This window comes from Stigmatopora argus, chromosome 9, assembly GCF_051989625.1.
Source record: "Stigmatopora argus isolate UIUO_Sarg chromosome 9, RoL_Sarg_1.0, whole genome shotgun sequence".
Taxonomy (NCBI): Eukaryota; Metazoa; Chordata; class Actinopteri; order Syngnathiformes; family Syngnathidae; genus Stigmatopora; species Stigmatopora argus.
The window spans coordinates 13,195,101-13,217,751 of NC_135395.1; the positions used below are offsets into that span (position 1 = coordinate 13,195,101).

At 40.5% G+C, this 22,651-nt stretch overlaps 2 protein-coding genes across 7 annotated transcripts; one reads left to right on the forward strand and one right to left on the reverse strand.

Annotated features, from left to right (window-relative positions):
* The first annotated feature begins 9,011 nt into the window (after positions 1–9,011).
* Positions 9,012–15,226, forward strand: rufy1 (RUN and FYVE domain containing 1). Its single transcript, XM_077608829.1, has 17 exons — positions 9,012–9,366; positions 10,171–10,350; positions 10,427–10,544; positions 11,273–11,374; positions 11,456–11,579; positions 11,652–11,713; positions 11,794–11,929; positions 12,191–12,292; positions 12,377–12,493; positions 12,674–12,841; positions 12,910–13,007; positions 13,552–13,671; positions 13,739–13,868; positions 14,077–14,171; positions 14,254–14,302; positions 14,389–14,466; positions 14,536–15,226. Exons 1-17 carry the CDS (start codon positions 9,045–9,047, stop codon positions 14,677–14,679), a joined length of 2,145 nt encoding a protein of 714 aa, XP_077464955.1. The 5' UTR covers positions 9,012–9,044; the 3' UTR covers positions 14,680–15,226.
* Positions 15,215–21,284, reverse strand: hnrnph1 (heterogeneous nuclear ribonucleoprotein H1). Of its 6 annotated transcripts, none has more exons than XM_077608831.1 (11): positions 21,137–21,284; positions 20,509–20,592; positions 20,255–20,416; positions 19,805–19,948; positions 18,804–18,942; positions 17,565–17,809; positions 17,333–17,448; positions 17,011–17,146; positions 16,821–16,928; positions 15,969–16,061; positions 15,215–15,864 (listed from the first exon to the last, which is right to left on the reverse strand). In XM_077608831.1, exons 2-11 carry the CDS (start codon positions 20,588–20,590, stop codon positions 15,770–15,772), a joined length of 1,320 nt encoding a protein of 439 aa, XP_077464957.1. In that variant the 5' UTR covers positions 20,591–20,592; positions 21,137–21,284; the 3' UTR covers positions 15,215–15,769. The 6 variants fall into 6 exon arrangements, with proteins under 6 accessions (XP_077464957.1, XP_077464959.1, XP_077464958.1 ...); XM_077608833.1 differs by having other exon boundaries at positions 17,601–17,809; positions 20,509–20,598; positions 21,137–21,215; XM_077608832.1 differs by having other exon boundaries at positions 16,851–16,928; positions 20,509–20,598; positions 21,137–21,215.
* Between the last annotated feature and the right edge of the window lie 1,367 nt (positions 21,285–22,651).

Consider the following 22,651-nt stretch of genomic DNA (forward strand, 5'->3'; position numbering starts at 1 on the left):
GGAGAAAAAAAGTGTCCAAAACTCCACTGGGGAGAAAAAAAGTGTCCAAAACTCCACTGGGGAGAAAAAAAGTGTCCAAAACTCCACTGGGGAGAAAAAAGTGTCCAAAACTCCACTGGGGAGAAAAAAAGTGTCCAAAACTCCACTGGGGAGAAAAAAAGTGTCCAAAACTCCACTGGGGAGAAAAGTGTCCAAAAAGTGTCCAAAACTCCACTGGGGAGAAAAGTGTCCAAAACGCCACTGTGAAGAAGTATCCATAAATCCGCCGTCCGTCCGTCTGTGCCGTCCATCCATGCCGTCCGTCCCTGCCGTCCGTCCATGCCGTCCGTCCGTCCATGCCGTCCGTCCGTCCATGCCGTCCGTCCGTCCATGCCGTCCGTCCGTCCATGCCGTCCGTCCATCCATGCCGTCCGTCCATCCATGCCGTCCAGGTTGAACTTCACTTTAGTGTCCCGGAGGTACTGAGCCAGGCCGGCGTGGTGCAGTCAGACCAGGTGGCCCCAGGCCTTTTAGAACTCAAGCCGCTGTCCAGGAAGATGTCCGTCAACTTTAAAAAGCCACACAGGGACAGAGTTTAGTCTGCTTTCTAAACAAACATTTATAGCCTTAATTCCATCGTGTACATACACTACAACAAGTGCATGCCATACAATGTGTGTCAATCAATCACAATTGCATTTAACATCATTAACCAAAACTTTGAGCCCATTCGCACCGACAAACAAGTGTATTTTTACAAACAAAATCATAGGAGTATGAACATTAGCTTAACTAACGCTCATTTAGCATCCACAATAAAGTACAGTTAGAAGCACTACGACTACGTGGACTCCCTGCTAGCGTAGCGATTAGCCATTCGCGGCTAGCGCTAGCCTCGTGCTAATCGCTCATTAGCATGATATTTCCACACAAAAAAAGACAGTTGGAATCCCGTAACAATAACCACCGCGTTAAGAACACCGCTCGGTTCTTATGAATACTTGCCCAATACATAATTTAGCAAAATAACATTAAAATTTAAGCTTGAGGTTTAACCTTAACCCATGCTTGCTTAGCGGAGCTCAACATGGCGATCTTCAGATCAAACTAAAGGCACACTTGTTCACTATAACAAGTAAGTAACTCGTAAGACATCAAAATAAACGCACACTTGTTCATTATAACAAGCAACTAACTCGTAAGACATTAAAATAAATGTTATAATTATTGTTATACCTGACTGGCGTGCAATAGGTCTGAGATACAGTGTGCCTAGCCCCACCACCTGAAGTCATTTGAAGTTAATCAGCGTGTTTTCGTCTCAGTGCCCTGTGATTGGCTGGCAAGCCATAGTTGGCCGTGATAGGCTCCAGCATCCCTGCAACCCCTGCGAAGTAAAGCGGTGCGGAAAACTATTGAATCAATGAATGATTTATTTTGAAAAACGGAATTATATCGGCACCATAAGATGGACCAGAGCTATTTTGTATAGCTACCAAAGAGATGTGTATTCTCAAATCAATAAAACTGAATACAGTATAAACCATTATATATATATATATATATATATATATATATATATATATATATATATATATATATATATATATATATATATATATATATATATATATATATATATATATATATATATATATATGTGTGTGTGTGTGTGTGTGTAATGGTTTAATTTGAAACTGCTGTATTCAGTTTTATTGAACCCCTATATATATATATATATATATATATATATATATATATATATATATATATATATATATATATATATATATATGTGTGTGTGTGTGTAATGGTTTATTTTGAAACTGCTGTATTCAGTTTTATTGAACCCATTTATATATATATATATATATATATATATATATATATATATATATATATATATATATATATATATATATATATATATATATATATATATATATATATATATATATATATATATATATATATATTCTCGTCCTTAAAAGCCAAAAGTCAATATGTACTTGACTATTTGACTGTGGTTTCAAAGTAAACCATTACACGCGTATCTGTGTCTGTGCGCGTGTCTGTGTCTGTGCGCGCGTGTGTCTGTGCGCGCGTGTGTCTGTGCGCACGCGCGTCTGTGTGCGCGGGTCTGTGCGCGCGTCTGTGCGCGCGTCTGTGCGCGCGTCTGTGCGCGCGTCTGTGCGCGCGTCTGTGCGCGCGTCTGTGCGCGCGTCTGTGCGCGCGTCTGTGCGCGCGTCTGTGCGCGCGTCTGTGCGCGCGTCTGTGCGCGCGTCTGTGCGCGCGTCTGTGCGCGCGTCTGTGCGCGCGTCTGTGCGCGCGTCTGTGCGCGCGTCTGTGCGCGCGTCTGTGCGCGCGTGTGTGTGTGTATGTGTGTGTGTGTGATGGTTTACTTTGAAACCGCAGTCAAATAGTCAAATACATATTAACTTTTGGATTTTTAGGAAGAGAAAATGACTAGAGTCCAACCATTATGACTAATTTGTGGCATCCAGGAGCTAAAATCTGTCATCGCCGCTGGCTAAAACTGCCAGATGGATTTACAAACAGTGGAAACTCCCAGAAAACAAGCACACTGTATAGTAAGGCTTTTTTTCCCTTGAAACATTTTTAAAGTTGTTTAACAATCGCCGCCAGTGTCTCCGTCAAGGCAAAAAAAATAATTTCTGCGTCATCATACATTTTTCCCTGACCATTTATTTAACCGTATGTCCGCAATATGTATGGATTGGAGATCTGTCACGTAAAGTTAAATTGAAAAAGGTCCTTGGCGGAGGCAATTGTTTTTTTTTTTTGGAAGAGGTCACTCTAAAAGTATTCATCCTGAAATGTTCCATGATATTTTTCTTCCCGGCTGGGTTTAAGTCGGGGGATAATCGTTTAGCGTTTACATAGTGCTTTTTCATTTGCCATTTTTTGGGACGGATCGTAACGATCACCTCCTCGCCGTCACCAATTAGCTGGGGGGTGGGCAAAGGGTTTGTAGAAGCAACGGGGGTTGGGCAAGAGAAGCACCTGACGGCAATCCACTGATTGCACTTGTAGGACACTAGTATTGTGGAAAGCTTGCTCTTTATGAAAACCTACATTTTGTGGAATAGTTTGAAATGAAAGCTTAGTTTTATGGGATGCTATGCCTTTACATCAAATCAAAAGCCTTTAGTGTCATCATACACCGCTGCATATAATGAAATGGGTAAAATATCATTCAACAAAGGTGCTCTTAAATGAGTCAAAATGGTCAAAAGTCTGCATTTTGATGGCCAACATTTACAATAGGTCCAGAAAAAGACTTGGACTGGCTTGGAGAGTCTGCAACAGGGGTCCTCGAGGGCCGCTGTGGGTTGGGCCAGCATTTTGTTCCGAAACATCCAGCACAGCAACGGGGGTTGGGCTGCAAGAAGCACCTGACGCCAAGCCACTGATTGCACTTGTGGGACACTAGTATTGTGGAAAGCTTTGCTCTTTATGAAAACCTACATTTTGTGGAATAGTTTGAAATGAAAGCTTAGTTTTATGGGATGCTATGCCTTTAAATCAAATGAAAAGCCTTTAGTGTCATCATACACCGCTGCATATAATGAAATGGGTGAAATATTCAACAAAGGTGCTCTTAAATGAGTCAAAATGGTCAAAAGTCTGCATTTTGATGGCCAACGTTTACAATAGGTCCAGAAAAAGACTTGGACTGGCTTGGAGAGTCTGCAACAGGGGTCCTCGAGGGCCGCTGTGGGTTGGGCCAGCATTTTTTTTTCGAAACATCCAGCACAGACTCGGACTCAGTTGAAGCAACGGGGGTTGGGCTGCAAGAAGCACCTGACGCCGATCCACTGATTGCACTTGTAGGACACTAGTATTGTGGAAAGCTTTGCTCTTTATGAAAACCTACATTTTGTGGAATAGTTTGAAATGAAAGCTTAGTTTTATGGGATGCTATGCCTTTAAATCAAATGAAAAGCCTTTAGTGTCATCATACACCGCTGCATATAATGAAATGGGTAAAATATCATTCAACAAAGGTGCTCTTAAATGAGTCAAAATGGTCAAAAGTCTGCATTTTGATGGCCAACATTTACAATAGGTCCAGAAAAAGACTTGGACTGGCTTGGAGAGTCTGCAACAGGGGTCCTCGAGGGCCGCTGTGGGTTGGGCCAGCATTTTGTTCCGAAACATCCAGCACAGCAACGGGGGTTGGGCTGCAAGAAGCACCTGACGCCAATCCACTGATTGCACTTGTGGGACACTAGTATTGTGGAAAGCTTTGCTCTTTATGAAAACCTAGATTTTGTGGAATAGTTTGAAATGAAAGCTTAGTTTTATGGGATGCTATGCCTTTAAATCAAATGAAAAGCCTTTAGTGTCATCATACACCGCTGCATATAATGAAATGGGTGAAATATCATTCAACAAAGGTGCTCTTAAATGAGTCAAAATGGTCAAAAGTCTGCATTTTGATGGCCAACATTTACAATAGGTCCAGAAAAAGACTTGGACTGGCTTGGAGAGTCTGCAACAGGGGTCCTCGAGGGCCGCTGTGGGTTGGGCCAGCATTTTGTTCCGAAACATCCAGCACAGCAACGGGGGTTGGGCTGCAAGAAGCACCTGACGCCAATCCACTGATTGCACTTGTGGGACACTAGTATTGTGGAAAGCTTTGCTCTTTATGAAAACCTACATTTTGTGGAATAGTTTGAAATGAAAGCTTAGTTTTATGGGATGCTATGCCTTTAAATCAAATGAAAAGCCTTTAGTGTCATCATATCATACACCGCTGCATATAATGAAATGGGTGAAATATTCAACAAAGGTGCTCTTAAATGAGTCAAAATGGTCAAAAGTCTGCATTTTGATGGCCAACATTTACAATAGGTCCAGAAAAAGACTTGGACTGGCTTGGAGAGTCTGCAACAGGGGTCCTCGAGGGCCGCTGTGGGTTGGGCCAGCATTTTTTTTTCGAAACATCCAGCACAGACTCGGACTCAGTTGAAGCAACGGGGGTTGGGCTCCAAGAAGCACCTGACGGCAATCCACTGATTGCACTTGTAGGACACTAGTATTGTGGAAAGCTTGCTCTTTATGAAAACCTACATTTTGTGGAATAGTTTGAAATGAAAGCTTAGTTTTATGGGATGCTATGCCTTTAAATCAAATGAAAAGCCTTTAGTGTCATCATATCATACACCGCTGCATATAATGAAATGGGTGAAATATTCAACAAAGGTGCTCTTAAATGAGTCAAAATGGTCAAAAGTCTGCATTTTGATGGCCAACGTTTACAATAGGTCCAGAAAAAGACTTGGACTGGCTTGGAGAGTCTGCAACAGGGGTCCTCGAGGGCCGCTGTGGGTTGGGCCAGCATTTTTTTTTCGAAACATCCAGCACAGACTCGGACTCAGTTGAAGCAACGGGGGTTGGGCTGCAAGAAGCACCTGACGGCAATCCACTGATTGCACTTGTAGGACACTAGTATTGTGGAAAGCTTTGCTCTTTATGAAAACCTACATTTTGTGGAATAGTTTGAAATGAAAGCTTAGTTTTATGGGATGCTATGCCTTTAAATCAAATGAAAAGCCTTTAGTGTCATCATACACCGCTGCATATAATGAAATGGGTGAAATATCATTCAACAAAGGTGCTCTTAAATGAGTCAAAATGGTCAAAAGTCTGCATTTTGATGGCCAACGTTTACAATAGGTCCAGAAAAAGACTTGGACTGGCTTGGAGAGTCTGCAACAGGGGTCCTCGAGGGCCGCTGTGGGTTGGGCCAGCATTTTGTTCCGAAACATCCAGCACAGCAACGGGGGTTGGGCTGCAAGAAGCACCTGACGCCAATCCACTGATTGCACTTGTGGGACACTAGTATTGTGGAAAGCTTTGCTCTTTATGAAAACCTACATTTTGTGGAATAGTTTGAAATGAAAGCTTAGTTTTATGGGATGCTATGCCTTTAAATCAAATGAAAAGCCTTTAGTGTCATCATATCATACACCGCTGCATATAATGAAATGGGTGAAATATTCAACAAAGGTGCTCTTAAATGAGTCAAAATGGTCAAAAGTCTGCATTTTGATGGCCAACGTTTACAATAGGTCCAGAAAAAGACTTGGACTGGCTTGGAGAGTCTGCAACAGGGGTCCTCGAGGGCCGCTGTGGGTTGGGCCAGCATTTTGTTCCGAAACATCCAGCACAGCAACGGGGGTTGGGCTGCAAGAAGCACCTGACGCCAATCCACTGATTGCACTTGTGGGACACTAGTATTGTGGAAAGCTTTGCTCTTTATGAAAACCTACATTTTGTGGAATAGTTTGAAATGAAAGCTTAGTTTTATGGGATGCTATGCCTTTAAATCAAATGAAAAGCCTTTAGTGTCATCATATCATACACCGCTGCATATAATGAAATGGGTGAAATATTCAACAAAGGTGCTCTTAAATGAGTCAAAATGGTCAAAAGTCTGCATTTTGATGGCCAACGTTTACAATAGGTCCAGAAAAAGACTTGGACTGGCTTGGAGAGTCTGCAACAGGGGTCCTCGAGGGCCGCTGTGGGTTGGGCCAGCATTTTGTTCCGAAACATCCAGCACAGCAACGGGGGTTGGGCTGCAAGAAGCACCTGACGCCGATCCACTGATTGCACTTGTAGGACACTAGTATTGTGGAAAGCTTTGCTCTTTATGAAAACCTAGATTTTGTGGAATAGTTTGAAATGAAAGCTTAGTTTTATGGGATGCTATGCCTTTAAATAAAATGAAAAGCCTTTAGTGTCATCATACACCGCTGCATATAATGAAATGGGTGAAATATTCAACAAAGTTGCTCTTAAATGAGTCAAAATGGTCAAAAGTCTGCATTTTGATGGCCAACATTTACAATAGGTCCAGAAAAAGACTTGGACTGGCTTGGAGAGTCTGCAACAGGGGTCCTCGAGGGCCGCTGTGGGTTGGGCCAGCATTTTGTTCCGAAACATCCAGCACAGACTCGGTCGGACTCAGTTGAAGCAACGGGGGTTGGGCTGCAAGAAGCACCTGACGCCGATCCACTGATTGCACTTGTAGGACACTAGTATTGTGGAAAGCTTTGCTCTTTATGAAAACCTAGATTTTGTGGAATAGTTTGAAATGAAAGCTTAGTTTTATGGGATGCTATGCCTTTAAAATGGATTGGACATCTATGGCAGTCAAAGGCACTGAAAGATAATCTTCCTATGCCAGCCATCTTGGTTAAAATGGATTTGATGTCTATCGCTGTCATCGGCTGGGGGAAAAACACTTTTAGTTCGTAGATATGAACCAAGAAATTTTGGGTCATGATATGATATACAACATATTGTATATAAAGTATTCCGGTAACTGAGCTGATGAAGTATATTTTTACACCGCAGTGTAAATAGTTCATTGCATTCCCTTCGTGTGTCAGGGCTTTCATAACATTCATAAATCTCTGGCGCATGTTAACATCATTGTTGACAAACTTTAAATAAGTAACAAAACTAGATGATAGTCATTGGAAGACTTTACTCAAACAAACAAAAAAAGAATGTTTCAGGTTTGGTTTACTAAAACAAAAACTTACAAACTTTTACTCTGTTAGTAAATGAAAACAAAGTGTTTAGAAGGAAGGCTGCGTGTGTATGAATGTCGGCGGTGGGTGCTGGACTATATAAAAAAATCATACTGTTGGTGAAGTATAACCATTTGGGGCTGCTTCGTTAGCTCAGGACCTGGATAAGGAAATCATTTGTAAATTTAGCAAGACATTTTATTGGTGAAATCAAGTTTTTCAGTCAGCCAATTGACATCCAAAAGATTATGCGACAGGTCAAGAACCCAGAGGAAGTAGGTTAACAACTGAATGGCTAAAACACAAAAATACCACAATTGCACAATTTACTGACCTCCAGGACGACACCACACATCCAAAGAATGTCACTGACATAGTTTTGAATCATGGAATGTTTTAAAAATCCTTCTTGATCATCTACAGGGAAACAGCAAAGGGAAGATTCAAAAATACAATTTAAAATTTCAATGGATCCTATACTCTTTTTTTTTAATCATTTGGAATAGGAAAAAAAGTCATGATTTGATTTTAATAGTGGGGACTTTTCTGAAAGTGATATTTGTATCTCTCACCACAGAAAAAGTAAGGGTGGGGGTTTTGGGGGGCTCAGGCAGAAATAGACAGCCCAAGCAAAATAAGACCACAACTATGTCTTCAGTTTTACCCTCCAGAAACATAAACAACTGGGAGTAAAAACATTATAAAGCGTCTCAAGCTCTGCATTATACAAACTCCATACCTCTACACAAAAGCTATTATAAAGATGTATTTTTCAAAGCCTCAAAGTAGGTATAACAACAAACAATAAAAACATTCAACTTGAGTTAAAAACAAAACAAGACAAAAGTTACTTTTTTTCTCCTGACAAAAATATGGGCAGTTTTCTAACAAGGGTTAGATAAAACAAAATACTAAAATTCTACAGTTTCCTGCTTTTAAATTATTGTCAGGATCATAGAAGTTTATTAAACAGATCCATCTAGTGTTATAACTAAGAAGTATAACAGAATATAAGGTGAGTTTAAGCTTCTTTCAAGGGCAATATTCAATAATATTTTCCTAATTTTCCACAGCCCAAGAGAAATTTGGCAGGGGGTTAAAAAGTTATGTCCTTTACTTTATTAGATATTTATGAAGTGCCACATGGAGTTACCAAACTGGTTTTCACAGTAACTATGTTTGACCATGTTTACAGTGACAAAAAATATATATTCTTTGCAAGCGGGCCCTTGTTTGACACCGCGGATTTAAATATAATCTAATAAATATATTGAACAATTTTATTCCCTTTCGTGTTAGTATTTTATAATTTGTTTAACTAAAATTTAGGGCATGGGTTGAAATTATATTACAGTTGAAGTTTTATTTTATTGAATGCGAATATATTTCCCATCTCCTGTCTATAGGTGGCGATACTCAAAGTTTACGAGGTTTAATAACCACCAAAATAAAGAGACTGACGCGTGTCACGTGGCTGTCACGAAAGTGGGGGCAAACATGGCCGACGACTTAGGGGAAGTAAACACAGCTGTAATTGAAGACCCTACAAAACATGAGTTAGAGGTCTCCAAACTTTCTAACGAAGAGCCTGACAAGAACGCCTGCAACAACAATGCCCTCGGCCGGACTGAGAGGTCATCGTCGGAGAGCAGCTGGTCAGGATCTCTCCTTTCGCTGGCTCGGAAGGCCACGGGGACGCTCAGCAGCGGGGTGAGCTACGCTTCTACCCGGAGGAACTCCGCACATAGCTCCGCTGAGAACCTCACGGATGACAAGGAGCCCCAAACCGAGATCAACCGCACGGGAAAGAAGCTTCCAGGTAGGCGTGATAGATTACCGACATCCTCGACAAATTAACTTTTGGCTGTCTTCTTTCAAACGCATGACTTTATACAGGCAAACAAATGAATTTTATGCTTCTGGGATCATGTGGCTTTCCTCGAACTTGTATATATATAACTTTGGCTGACGTGTAACTAAAGTGTTCATCCGATATCCTTAAACTCAATTTAAATATATATATTGTTGTTTTTTTAACTCTTTTAAAAGCATGTGTGCTCTAGTAATGACGTTTTTACTATACTATGGATTTACTTGTAATAATACTATAATTATATTACTTTTATACTATTAATACTATTATATTACTAGTATTATACTATAATACTAGTATAGTATTATTTCAAGTAAATCCATAGTATAGTAAAAACGTCATTACTAGAGCACACATGCTTTTAAAAGAGTAAAAAAAAAAATATATATTTTTAAATGGAGTTTAAGGATATCGGATGAACACTTTAGTTAGACGTCAGCCAAAGTCATATACAAGTTCGAGGAAAGCCACATGATCCCAGAAGCATAAAATTCATTTGTTTGCCTGTATAAAGTCATGTATAATAATTCTACTAATAACGATGTTGCTGATAAAGCAAATCTGTGCCATAGACAGTTTTCTTACACGTGCATTAAATTGTCTCAGTAATAAGAACAAATGACGTATTATATGTATACCCAAGATAGTGAACAAATGCTTGAAAAATTCATTAGTCATTCATTAGTCTATGTTTTTGAATGCAAGTGTTACTGGTTTATTTTCATGCTTGTGTTTTCTGTGAAAATTCAGTGTCACACTCCAAAGAGCCCATGGAAATAGAACGATCCAATCTTCTCAGCATGCTGAAGCTAAGCATCAAAGTTTTAATCAAGTCCTCGCTGAATTTGGGCAGGACTTTGGATGCCGATTACCCGCCTTTGCAGCAGTTCTTCTTAGTCCTGGAGCACTGCCTCAAACATGGGCTAAAAGGTGACCGACCTGCAAAACATCAAATCTAAAGGCATTCTGTGTGTTTATGCGTGGGCTTTTGCAAAACTATTTTCAGCCAAGAAGTCATTCATTGGTCAGAATAAATCCATTTGGGGCCCTCTGGAGCTGACTGAGACCTTGTGTCCAGAATCTGCCAACATTGTGACAAGCGCAAGAGACCTGCCGGGAATCAAGTATGCTTTGGGGAAATGAAAGGGTCTTACTGATTTTTACTTTTCTTTTTGTATACTTTTCTGGAGGAATCTCTGTTACAGACTATCTCAGATAGGCCCCTTATTCTAATTCTTGTACGACCTTAATGATGATCTCTCATCACTAAGAAACATGCTGTTTTTCAGAGTGCCATTTACGTCAAGCAGCAATACCCAAAAATTAAATTAAATTGTCATTTTAATTCTTAATATAACACTCATTTAAGTCATTGGCTATACCATATCGGTAAAAAAAACTATATATTTATATGATGGAAACATTTTTTTTAATTATACACCGCGGGACTTGAAATCCAATCACATGAGAGTTACTCCACATGCAAAATGTTTTAGGATCCTATCTTCAGTAAAATCACATGGGATGGAAGAATTGATGAGAATTTTTCAAAAATTGGCCTTCCATGGAAACGTGCTTCTTTCTCAGAAATATTTGAAATATTGCTTTTATTTGCAAAAAAAACTAGTGTAAATAGGGCTTATTTCATAATAAACGCACATCTGTTTTTTAAACTTTAAAAGCAAACCCACTATAAAGTCGGTGCCATTGTTTGGTGTATTACGGTGACCCTTTCATTTAAGAATGTAGTCTAAATGATTTTTTGCCTGAGCAAAATGTGCGCACCATTGGTTGTCTGAGCCCTGTAATGGGTTATAGAAAATTATTAAATTCATCGTTAATTTATTTGTAGGACTGGTTTGGGGAGAGGAAGGGCATGGCTGCATTTAGCGCTCATGCAAAAGACAATGGCGGACTACATGAAAGTCTTGCTGGACCGTAAAGATCTCCTGAGGTGAGTTTTACAGTTTACCACGTCTGAAAGGTCTATGTTATAAATCGGTCATATTGAAAAACATCCACGATTGTGTTCTAGTGAGTTCTATGAGCCTGAAGCTCTCATGATGGAGGAGGAAGGTGCAGTAATGGGAGGGCTGCTGGTTGGCCTCAATGTAATCGACGCAAACCTGTGCATTAAAGGCGAAGATCTGGATTCTCAGGTGGAGAACAAGACCGCATCCCTGGTTAATTACTAAATCAGACAATGCATGCTGTTTTTCTGTGTCTTTTAGGTAGGGGTTATTGACTTCTCCCTCTATCTCAAAGACCCCACCAGCACTGAGAATCCCAAAGAGTCAGTAAAAAATCTCTGAAGTGACGTTGATGTAAGACAAAAGCACACGTTTTTTCTCATTACCTTCTCATGTTTGTCAGTGATGCTAAGATGACCGCCATCTTGGATCAGAAGCATTACATTGAGGAGTTGAATCGTCACCTGAGTGGAACCGTCACGGACCTTCAGGCGAAGATGGACTGTTTGGAGAAAACCAACAGCAAACTCGTCGAAGAGGTCAGAAGTTGATTGTGTTGTCAATGTTGAAACATTTTTGTGATTGCTGAAGAAGAAGAAAAAAGAAATTTTAGCAGGTACTCCAGACTCCAGGTATTCTTCTTGCTTTGACTTGTTGGAGGTCTGCTGTCTCAGAGTGCTATTCTAGTAAAAATAAAACTTGAAAGGGTGATGTAAAAGCTCCTCCAATTCTGGAAGGACCCCCAGGACAGAAAATCACAACCCAGGCCACCATTTCTGATCGTCAATTTCTCTTTTTAGCTCGCGGCGGCTACGGACAGAATCAACTCTCTGCGAGGTGAACAGGAACAGCTGAGGGAGGACAGTGCGCAGATCTTGCTCTCCAGCCAGAAAAAGAAAGAGGTCTGAATGGCATTGCTTTCATTGACTGCTCCTACAATGAAATGAATGAAAAGCGTGCCAAACAGTGATATTTTGCACACCCAGGCTGCACTTCAGGACAGCCAGGCGGAGCTGGAGACGTACAAGCAAACCCGGCAAGGCCTGGATGACATGTATAATGTTGTGTGGAAGCAATACAAGGAGGAAAAACGCATTCACCAGGTCAGGTATCGATAGTCAGTCTCCCGGAACTACAGATGCAGAAACATTTAATCCTTTCAGGGTCCCCGGTTTCTACAGCTATTCAAATGTTGGCATGTTATAAAAGAAGTATATGAGACAACTCAGCAAAAATGTGTTTTTTTTTCTGCTTGTCTGAGATCTCACTTTGGGTCATTTCAGGAGTTGGCGCGAGAGCTGGAGCTGCAGACAGTGCTGAAACAGGAAATGGAGATGGCCATGAACCTGCTGGAGAAGGACTCTCACGAGAAACAGGACTCGCTGGCAGCCTTGCGACTCCAGTTGGACCAAGTGAAAACTCTGAACCTTCAAATGTTTCACAAAGCACAGGTAAGTGGTCGTCTTTCCACTACAGCTGAGACGCGTGACACAATTTGACAGATTTTGGGACTCCGCAGGACTCTGAACGAGAGACGGCCAAAAAACAGGCAGAGGTGGAACAGCTCGAGCAGAAAATAGACGATATGGTGAAAGCCATGGCTGATCTCGAGCTGAGGTACGCTTTTTGTGCAGAGATTGCAGTATTTTACACACTTTTTTTCTTACTTTGACTAAGACTTATATACTCAGGGGGTGATTTATATAATGTTCAAATACAGGATTCTACACCTTCTGAAATATATGCACCAACCATGGAATAAACATTAGCCACAACCAGCTGAGAAAGTTTAGAGCTCTTGCAGTATGGACTATATTTATACATATCCTAAGCAGTTTAATAATTTTTGCAAAGGATTATTGATCCTTAGCAGTTCGGTTTTATGAAAGAAATTCTACGTTTATTTTTATTTTTGCATGTATCGAGTCCGGTAGGCTTAATAAGGTATTGTAGTTGCTAACAGTGTATTTTTTTGTGTACTGAAAACTAGCAACCGAAAGCAACATAGACAATGGAAAACCTCTACAACTAAACTAAGCCACCGGGATCTTCGGTGGGCTGCGTATTAGCCAAAATAGCGACAACCCGGAGCGACTTATTGTCCAGAAATACTGTACATGGACGATGTTGACTGATGTTACTTAACTGACTTGCTTTTCAGGCTTCACGATTCAGAACGGGATTGTAAGAAGAGCAACCAGTCAGATAAAAATTTAAGGGCTGAGCTGGAGGGGAAAATAAACTCGCTTGAAAAACAACTGAGCGACCTGGACGCACAAAGGTACTTCCAACTTCCTCGCGTAGTTTGCGATTGTTGGCCTTTGACTTATTGTCTTCTCTGTGGGGAGGCTCGGCTTTGAGAAGGAACTCGTGCTTGAGAGGGAGCAGCGACAAAGTCTTCAGAGAGCCCTCCAGAGAGAGCAGGACAATAGCGTTGAGCTTCGCACGCAACTGCAACAACTTCAAGGCCTGCACGCCGTCAGTAATTCAGGAATTTTATCTCCATTGGTGCTTTTCTTGGGATTGTTAATGCGTAATCATTACATTTCACAGCGAGATAAAACCGGTCAAAATGTCACGTTTAGAAAAGCATTTTATGGCAGGAATTCAGAAGTGAAATGAGCCAAAAATAGTTCAGTTAGTTCAAATGGCAACTTTTTGGATGAACTAGAAAAGTAATTTCCAGGAGCTCCGAGACCTGAAGCAGGAGAAGCAGCAGCTGCAGGAGTTGTGTGAACAGCAGGAGCAGGCTTTGCAGGAGATGGGGCTCCATCTCAGCCAGTCAGTGCTTCTTCAACTTGACCCTTGATTCTCTTTTTGTTGCCACTGACATCTACAATTTAAACCATCGTATCTCCCCAAGGTCCAAACTCAAGATGGAGGACTTTAAAGAGGTGAACAAAGCACTGAAGGTAGGAAAAATGAACTAAAACGCTAACTCCCAAAGTGGTGTTACATGATCGTGCATTGTGCCAAGGCTAGTCATTCTTCCTGGCAGGGTCACGCGTGGTTAAAAGACGACGAGGCCACGCAGTGCAAGCGATGTGAAAAGGAGTTCTCCATCTCCCGAAGAAAGGCAAGTACCTTTTATTTCTGCTTTCGGGTCCACATCTCGCACTCACAAGCAGTATTTGCGTATTTTCAGCACCATTGCAGGAACTGCGGGGATATTTACTGCAGCAATTGCTCCAGTAACGAGCTCGCCTTACCTTCGTATCCTCGTCCCGTGAGGGTTTGTGATATGTGTCACTCCTTGTTGGCGCAAAGATGTTCGCCCCAAACTTCCTGACAAAGCACGGACGAGCAGACGTCCCAAACTCACGCCGTACTGTTTGGCCACGTCTGCTTTTGAAGGTCAGTTGGTGTCGTCCGAGGCGCATTAATGCATCGCAAACCTGGCGCATAGCTGTTAAAGAATTAATATTGATTGCCATGTTTACACGCGAACTAGTTTTGGGTTATTTTTCCATTCAAATGTAAGGTCAGTTGTTTACATTTGATCTAATCTATGTAAATACACACCACTTTCAATCAAAATAGCCTGTTTAGTCTGGTCCAGAGGCAGTTCCATAGTTCTTTGCATTTCTAATTTTGAGGTGGTCACTCTCCACAGAATTTGATTATATTCACACTTCAATGAAATATCACAGTAAGAGCTTAAGTTTCTATCAGTCCAGTGTTGCACCTTTGTAAATTGTAGTGATAAAAAAAAAACTATTTTAGAATGTATTAACAAGTGGATTGTACACTCACAAGAGATGTTTTCTATCTCGGAGTATGACATTTTTAACTTGGTATTTAATGAATGAATAAAAAAATTGCAGTTTCCATGAGAATCCAACTAGTTTATTAACTTGACTCACAGAAAGTACAAACAGCATTAGAGGCAGAAGACATAAAATAGCAACTCGGTTGGTGACAAGTTAAGTCGCTAGTGATGGTTCCAATGGAGAAAGTCTTTGAATCGGTCACATCTGAAACATGCTGCAAATTACAATGCAGCATTTCTGCTTTATTAAGTAGAAACAATGTCTAAAACATATCTGGTCATGCACTCTGATCTATGAAATGTGCGGGGAACACAAAATGACAATCCCGGAAAATGGAAAATTAAGTTGCCTTGTTCTAAAAACCAACAGGACAGAGAAATTGGATAGCAACAAAAATCCCTCTTCTATCTCAGGAAAATGCACCCGGAAAAAAAAACAACCCTCACCCATCATCAATACTTCACTTAACCTGAACCATGTTCAACACCTGGACGTTATGGATTCTTGCAGTAAACTACTAAACTGAGTTGAACCTGACTGAACAAAAATGGTACAATAGTAAAAAAAACAAGTCAAAAAGGAAAAAAGCAGTGGTGGGAGAAAAAAGATCTACATTCCCCAACCCCCTCCAATTCCATTCATGGAGCTTCTGCTGCTGCCACCTCCTCCACCATAGTAACTGCTTCCCATTCCACCCTGGTTACCTAACAAGAGAGAGAAAATACAAACTATAGGACCTCGCAGTTCCAGGGTGAATCGCTTCTTCAAGACTTAGATTGGCGTTCAGGCCAGGCGCTATGGCACTCACTATAATCACTGTAGCCACCCATGTTTCCTTGGCTGCTGTATCCGCTAGAATAGCCAGAACTCATCTGGCTGCTGCTGTAAGACGACTGACTCCCTGGGGATAGACCAAAAGTAAATAAAACGCGGATGCAAAATTAGATTCCCTGTATTTATTAGCAAAGCGTGTGTTCTGCCAAAATGATAGTGTAATCAAAAATGTCAAGATTAGCGGTAAAAAAATATTACTCAAGTGCAAGTAAAAAAAGTTGTATTTGGTGGAAAGCACACCCAACCAACTGCTTACAATTTCAGGTTTTCTTAAACGTATTTTTGCCCCAATATTATCAATGTGAACTGTTGTCTTCATACTTTAGTATAACCTATCACATGACCATTAGGCCAAAAAAAATATAGAATTTAGTATGCTGAAATGAAACATCTCCCATCCAAAGACAAGGGTCCTCTTTAAAATAGCAAAAATGTCCTACCATTAAAATTTAAATCATCATATCTTCGGTTTTCTGTAGTCTATCGGTGCCAAATAAAAATGGGGAGAAGCTGAAATTTGAACTCTCAAAGTGCTCCGATTGTTTTTAAACGCCGCTTTAAAGAAGTGACTGCATTGTTGCACTTGATTGATAAAATAGTCATGATTATCCTTACATCTTACAATGGTAAAATTTCTAAACTTACTGTGGGCGTCTGGCAAAAATTAAAAATTACGAGCCAAAATGTAACGACTTGTGTAGAGTAGTAAGCGTAGCATTTCTTCATAAATCTCATCAGGTAAAAGTTGGTAGATCTACTCTAAGAAGTAAATTTTTCTCAAAAGGTTACTCAAGCATATGTAACAAAGTAACACACTACTACCCACCTCTGGTGGTCTGCCGTAAACCGTACTCACCCCCCATCATCTGGCTGCTGTAGCCGCCATTACTGCCACCTGCTGTTGAGTTTAAAAACAGCTCCACGTAGCGGTGCTCTGAAAAGAAGCAAAAGGGGAAAAAAACATGAAGACAGTAGACAGTTCCCCGTCACGTGACCACAACTGATTCCCAACTCACGCATGTTAGCTTTGTCCTTGGACATGGCGGCCACCGCATCCTCGTGCGTCGCGAACTCCACGTCTGCTTCCCCGGTTACCCGGCCGTCCGGACCCACCTCAATGTGGACCCGCACTGGGTTTAACGGAGAGAAGAACTGCCAAAAGTAGAGGACGCTTTGGAATTAGGTTTTCAACACAGTAGGGAAGATCACAGTCGGTCACCGCTACAATTAGCTTCCTTGTCGTGAACAAATGGCCACCATTCACAAAGGATTAAAAACTGTGACAAACAAGCCCACACAGACCGAAACATTAGCCTCTCCATTTCAACTGCGCCTTACAATGTAAATGTCCGATTCGGTGGCTCTGTACGGGAGGCCCCTCATGTGGACGCAGTGGCCCGTCGTGCTCTGGAAGGACGAGCCGGCGCCGTCGTTGTACCGGCCCTCCGAACCGCCTGCGCGATGGAAAAACCAGCAGGGTTTTTTAGGAAGGAATGGTTTGGAGCCGCACGGCCGCCTGAGCGCCTCGTGGGCATGAATGGAGAGAATTCAGCAACAATTAATCGATCACCAAATCGGTTTTCACTTCTTCGTCCGCTCGACACACCTCCTCCGTAGCCTCCGCGCCGTATTCGTTCGTACGAGCCCCCTCGGTTCATCATGCTGTAGCCGCCGCCTCCACCGCCACCACCGCCGCCGCCGCGCCCCCCGGAGGGCCGGTCGTAAGGGCTGGGCCTCTGCATGCCCATGGGCTTCCGCTGGGGCTCGTAATGCGTTCGCACTTCAGCCCGGCTACTCTTGAAGATCTCAATGTACCTACGTGCATGGGGAGATTACAATTCGGATCGGGGGGATAAAAAAATTATAAAAAACACCCGAGTCTATGTAAAATCAGTCCGTCACAATAGTGCACTATTTCTACTTGTGTTAATCCACCAAATGTAATTGAAAGAAAAAATTATATTAAAGCTTGCCAAATTGGATAGTGCCTGATTTCAATTTTCTCATGGTTAAGAGACTACATTTAGATTTTAAAATTAAAAGCCGCAACAGCCGTCGTGGAGCTTTTTGAAGTTCGGTAAGTGTTACCTGTGAAGGTGGGCTCCGTGTCCTTCAGCTCAGTTGGCCTGTGATGCACCACCAGGCATTATCCTTACCAATGTAAACCGGTACTTATGTCTGCTAAATTTGTGCATGTGTTCAATTTCAATTGACAACTGTTACTGTGGAACAATGTCACTGTGTTGCATAATAGAATCTAGGTCTGAGCGATATGGCCTAAGGATCAAAATGTGGGTTTTTTGTTGTTGTTTTTTTTTCCTTGGAAAATTTGGGAGACGACCAAATGGTAGGATTATCGGCTTGACTCAAAATGTTATGTCTACGTGTGCGGATGCAAGGTTTTCATGGTGTTATTTTTTTTTGAACAAAATTATCATTTGCATGATGAAGGGTGAAAAGGAAAACGTTTTTTTTTTCCCCTACTTGTGCTGTGAACCCCCAAACACAAAGTTAAAACTTACCCTAGAAAACTATTCCCGTTTAATTATCGACTAGATGTTAGCTCAATTTCATTCTGGGAGACAAATTATTTTTACAAATCATTTGTAACTTCAAAAAAATATGAGTGATTAAAAAATTCATTATATCGCCCAGACCTAGGGGAATAAAGATTAGTGTGTTTGTGGTACAGATACAAGAAATAAATCATCAAATAAAATTCAAGTAAGTGATTTCATGTTGAGAGTGCACACCATATATATATAAAAAAGCAATGTTTCCAGCCAGCCAGCCAACCAACCATCCCCACCTGTGCCCTATTCTTTCCTTGTGTTTCTTTAGAGCCTTTTCAGCTATATCCTGTGAAGCAAACTGCACGAAGGCCTCCCCCGTACTCCTCCCCTGGATGTCCACCGGCAATGTTATCCCATTTGGCACGATTTCCAACCCTTCAACCCAAGGACAGATAACCCCAGCGGGGAACATATTAAATCACATGCCCGATCACAGGAAAAAAATGCCTCTAAGAGAGACAGAAAAAAAACTTTAAGAACACTAAACATCATCACACAAAGTTTGAGTCAGTGGCAATTTTAAACACAAGATGACGGGTGTTTTTTTTTTTTAAGGTTTAAAAGAAAATGGGGAGAAAGATGCAGAAGGGCAATTGTGTTGAGGTTAAACGTACATGTTGACAATGGCAAAATCTGGTGGGTGACATTTAAATTACTTTAAGACGCCTTCTGTGCCACTAAAACATTTTCAAATGTGTTGGTAGGATTTTAAAGAAGAAAACGGGGTCGAGATCACGGTGCTAAGACAGCAAACAGAAGGTAAAACATTTAGTATTCTTTTTTTTCCATTTGAATTAAGAGGGCGATTTGGGAATTGTTCCATTTTAATAGTGTACAATTTGTTCATAAAAACAGGTGATAGAGACTATTATTATGAAAGTCATGTCTTAACTCTGAAAATTTCCTTTCAAAAATGGAAAATATTTTTTGTTACAGAAGTCATGTCTTACCTCAGAAAATGTCCTTTCAAAATGGAAAATAATTTTTATTACGAATGTCTTAACTCACAACATTTCCTTTCAAAAATGGAAAATATTTTTTAAAGGACATCAGGCGTCATTGATCGTTGCCTATTTTTTACAATAAAAAGGGAAGCATTCTATTGCAAGATTAATGTGTTTGCTTAAAGTGTAACAGGGGCTATGTAAGTCGAAAAGTTGTTAATCAGACTCAGAATGGAAAGGTATAGACTAGAAGATAGTTCAAATTAGAGTGATAAATTTAGATAACTTCTTACCTGAGAAAAACTGGACAATTTCCTCTTTGCTGCAGCCAAAGGGGAGGCCTCGTAGTCGCACGAGCCCATCTCCTACTGTCTCGGGACAGTTTGGACCTGTGTGCTTCATGACCCAGTCCATCTCCACATTGTTTGATTTAAACACTGTTATAACACAAAACAACAGTGATTCTTTTGCGATAAAACAATTCAGTGGCATTGGCAAAAATTCTAATGTGCTTTGTGTAGCTTTAGCATTTTTGGCCTGATACGCTTACCTCAAAAACTATAGCCAATTAAGATATTTGACCTAATTTTAGGGACCAAAATGGAGTCAAGTCTCCCTACTTTAATCCAGGACAACTTTTGTACCTAGGCCAAACACTGCAATGGTTGTATCATCCACCATATTGCAATATGATCAATATGATTAGTCGATTATCCCAAATGGTATTCGTCCCTACTGCTCACCCTCAACATATCTGTGCCCCATAGTTTCTCTGTCCTTCTTCAAGGCTAGTTTGAGGTCTTCTTCTGCTTCCAGCTCAACAAAGGCCTCTCCACTGGGACGCCCCTCTTTTGTGGAGGTGAAGTGGATGCCGCCACCATCTCCATCGCTTAGAACTTTACAATCTAAAACATAACCAAAAAATCAATAGTCTCCCTCTACGTCGAACTCAACTTTTTATTCAGGCTTTGAAGAAAAAATGAAAAAAAAGACCAACCTGAGAAAAATCTTTGTACTTCATCCACTGAGCAAGACCAAGGGAGACCCCTGATTCGTACAACAAAACCCTCATCACACATATCTGTAACAAGAGTTAAATGAAAAATATTAATACCTAAAACCAATTCCAAAATGCAACGTCATACAGGCACGAGGAGTTCAATTTTTAATATTGCACGCACGTGGTTTGCGCCATGAAGACTACGACTAGTTTATAGCAATGCACGATAATATTCGATTTAAGAGTCTAAAGGCAAACCCATCGAACGTAAGAAAGCACGTAATACACGATTAAAAAAACTAAAGATTGCCAAAATTGAATATCTTCGTCTCACATAATGTTGCTTAATAAATTGAAACGCTTACTTTTACCGTAGAAGAGGCAACAACATGAATAGATAGTGATAATTTGCCCGGTTTTACAGATTTACGCGCGTAATCGCCTCCGCCTTGTTTTAGAACAAAAGCGGCCTGCGTATGTAAGAGCCACATTAGGCTAATTCGTTAGCATTTGCTAAATACATCAATAAATGGGTTTCCGATCTTATTGGCAGCTAACATCAAAACGGAGAAGGGACAAGTTTACATTGAGGAAAGTGTAATCAAACCGCAAGTGTATTCCTTACTTTTTTTATTCGTAGAGAGAATGCGACGAGGAGACAAGAAACCAAGGCCCGGTCGCTGTAGCTGAAAGAAACCTAAAGTATGGTTGCCAGATGCAGCTCTTATCCCTTTTCCAGGACCATAAAACGCACGCCTCAGTAAGAGGCTCGAAATACGTGATAAAGCACTGTTAATGAGCGCTAAACTCATTTCAATCCGTTGATTAACGGGTATGTACACATAGTATGTATGCTTTCAACTCATAGGAGATCAAATAGAATTCAAACATTTTTTTTAATCTTAAAAGTGCCTTTAAAGGCAATCTGGCAACCTTGCATGGCGCCTGAATCTGCGTCCACGCCCAAAAGAAATGACGCAATTCCCCGAGTTAAAAATGGCGGACTGAAGGCCTTCTTTGAAGAGTAGGCCTACAGCCTGTTCGTCTACGGGCAATGTGCGTAAATTAGCGGCCATCTTGGTGGGGGCAATGTTCCAATGGAAGTCAATGCGAGCACTCTTAAAAGAAATCATGAATTGCCCATTTCTCTATCAATTTTCATCAGAATACTTTTTGAATCGAAAATTATCCTAAAATATAATGAATAATTTATTCCTGATGTCCTTTTTACCAGTATATGGGGTCATGATGCGCAGCCATTCTTATTATTTAGTTTTTCATGGCTTCTACATAAATTGAATGCAGTTACATTAAGTTTAATAGTAATATTTTTATTCAGCTGAGAAGGATGTGTGATAGTTACTCGTTCTTCAACGGAGATTACACCTTTAAGTAATTAAAGTCAATGTCACATTACTTAGATGCACGTTCCATACATTTGTGTGTTTTCTGAACAAATGTTGAAGGTAAACTTGAACATTAATGACATTTGTAAAACATTACACCTTTTACCGACCATTGCTGCATTTTTATTCCAGTGTTTACATTTCATATCACCACAATTACATCGCAGAATTACAAAATGTACCAAAAAGAAGGATTATTTGATAATTGCAATGACAATAGATGTTATGTTTTCATTGTCATAATGGTGTGTTTTGGTCACTGTATCCAAAGTTTCTCTTTGATTTGTTAACTTTTTAACTCCTTGTTTTAGAAGATCTAAGGAAATTGGAAAAATGAATATAGCTTACATTCACTTGAAAAAAATATTATAGCTGATAATTTACCAGTTGGAGTAGATATTAAAGTTTAGTAGGATAAATAATTACTGAATACCTTGCACACCCACATTTTTCTTTGTTTGGGGGGAAATAGGCTGAGTCTAGGCTGGAAATTTAAAAAGGCACATTCACAGGCACGTGTTAGAATATCGTCAGAAAAGTTGCACTTGGTTGCTTAATTTGACACTTGATGAGTGGACAGGTACTACAGAGACTCAACTGTATATAAATGCAATGTAAAAGTTAATTTGTCATAATTAAACTGCTCCTTGTCCTGACTATGAAAAGGGGCTTGGATGATAATAAACTGAAAAAAAGTTTTTGGGGAGTTAGGAAACCCATAATCAAAGGAAAAA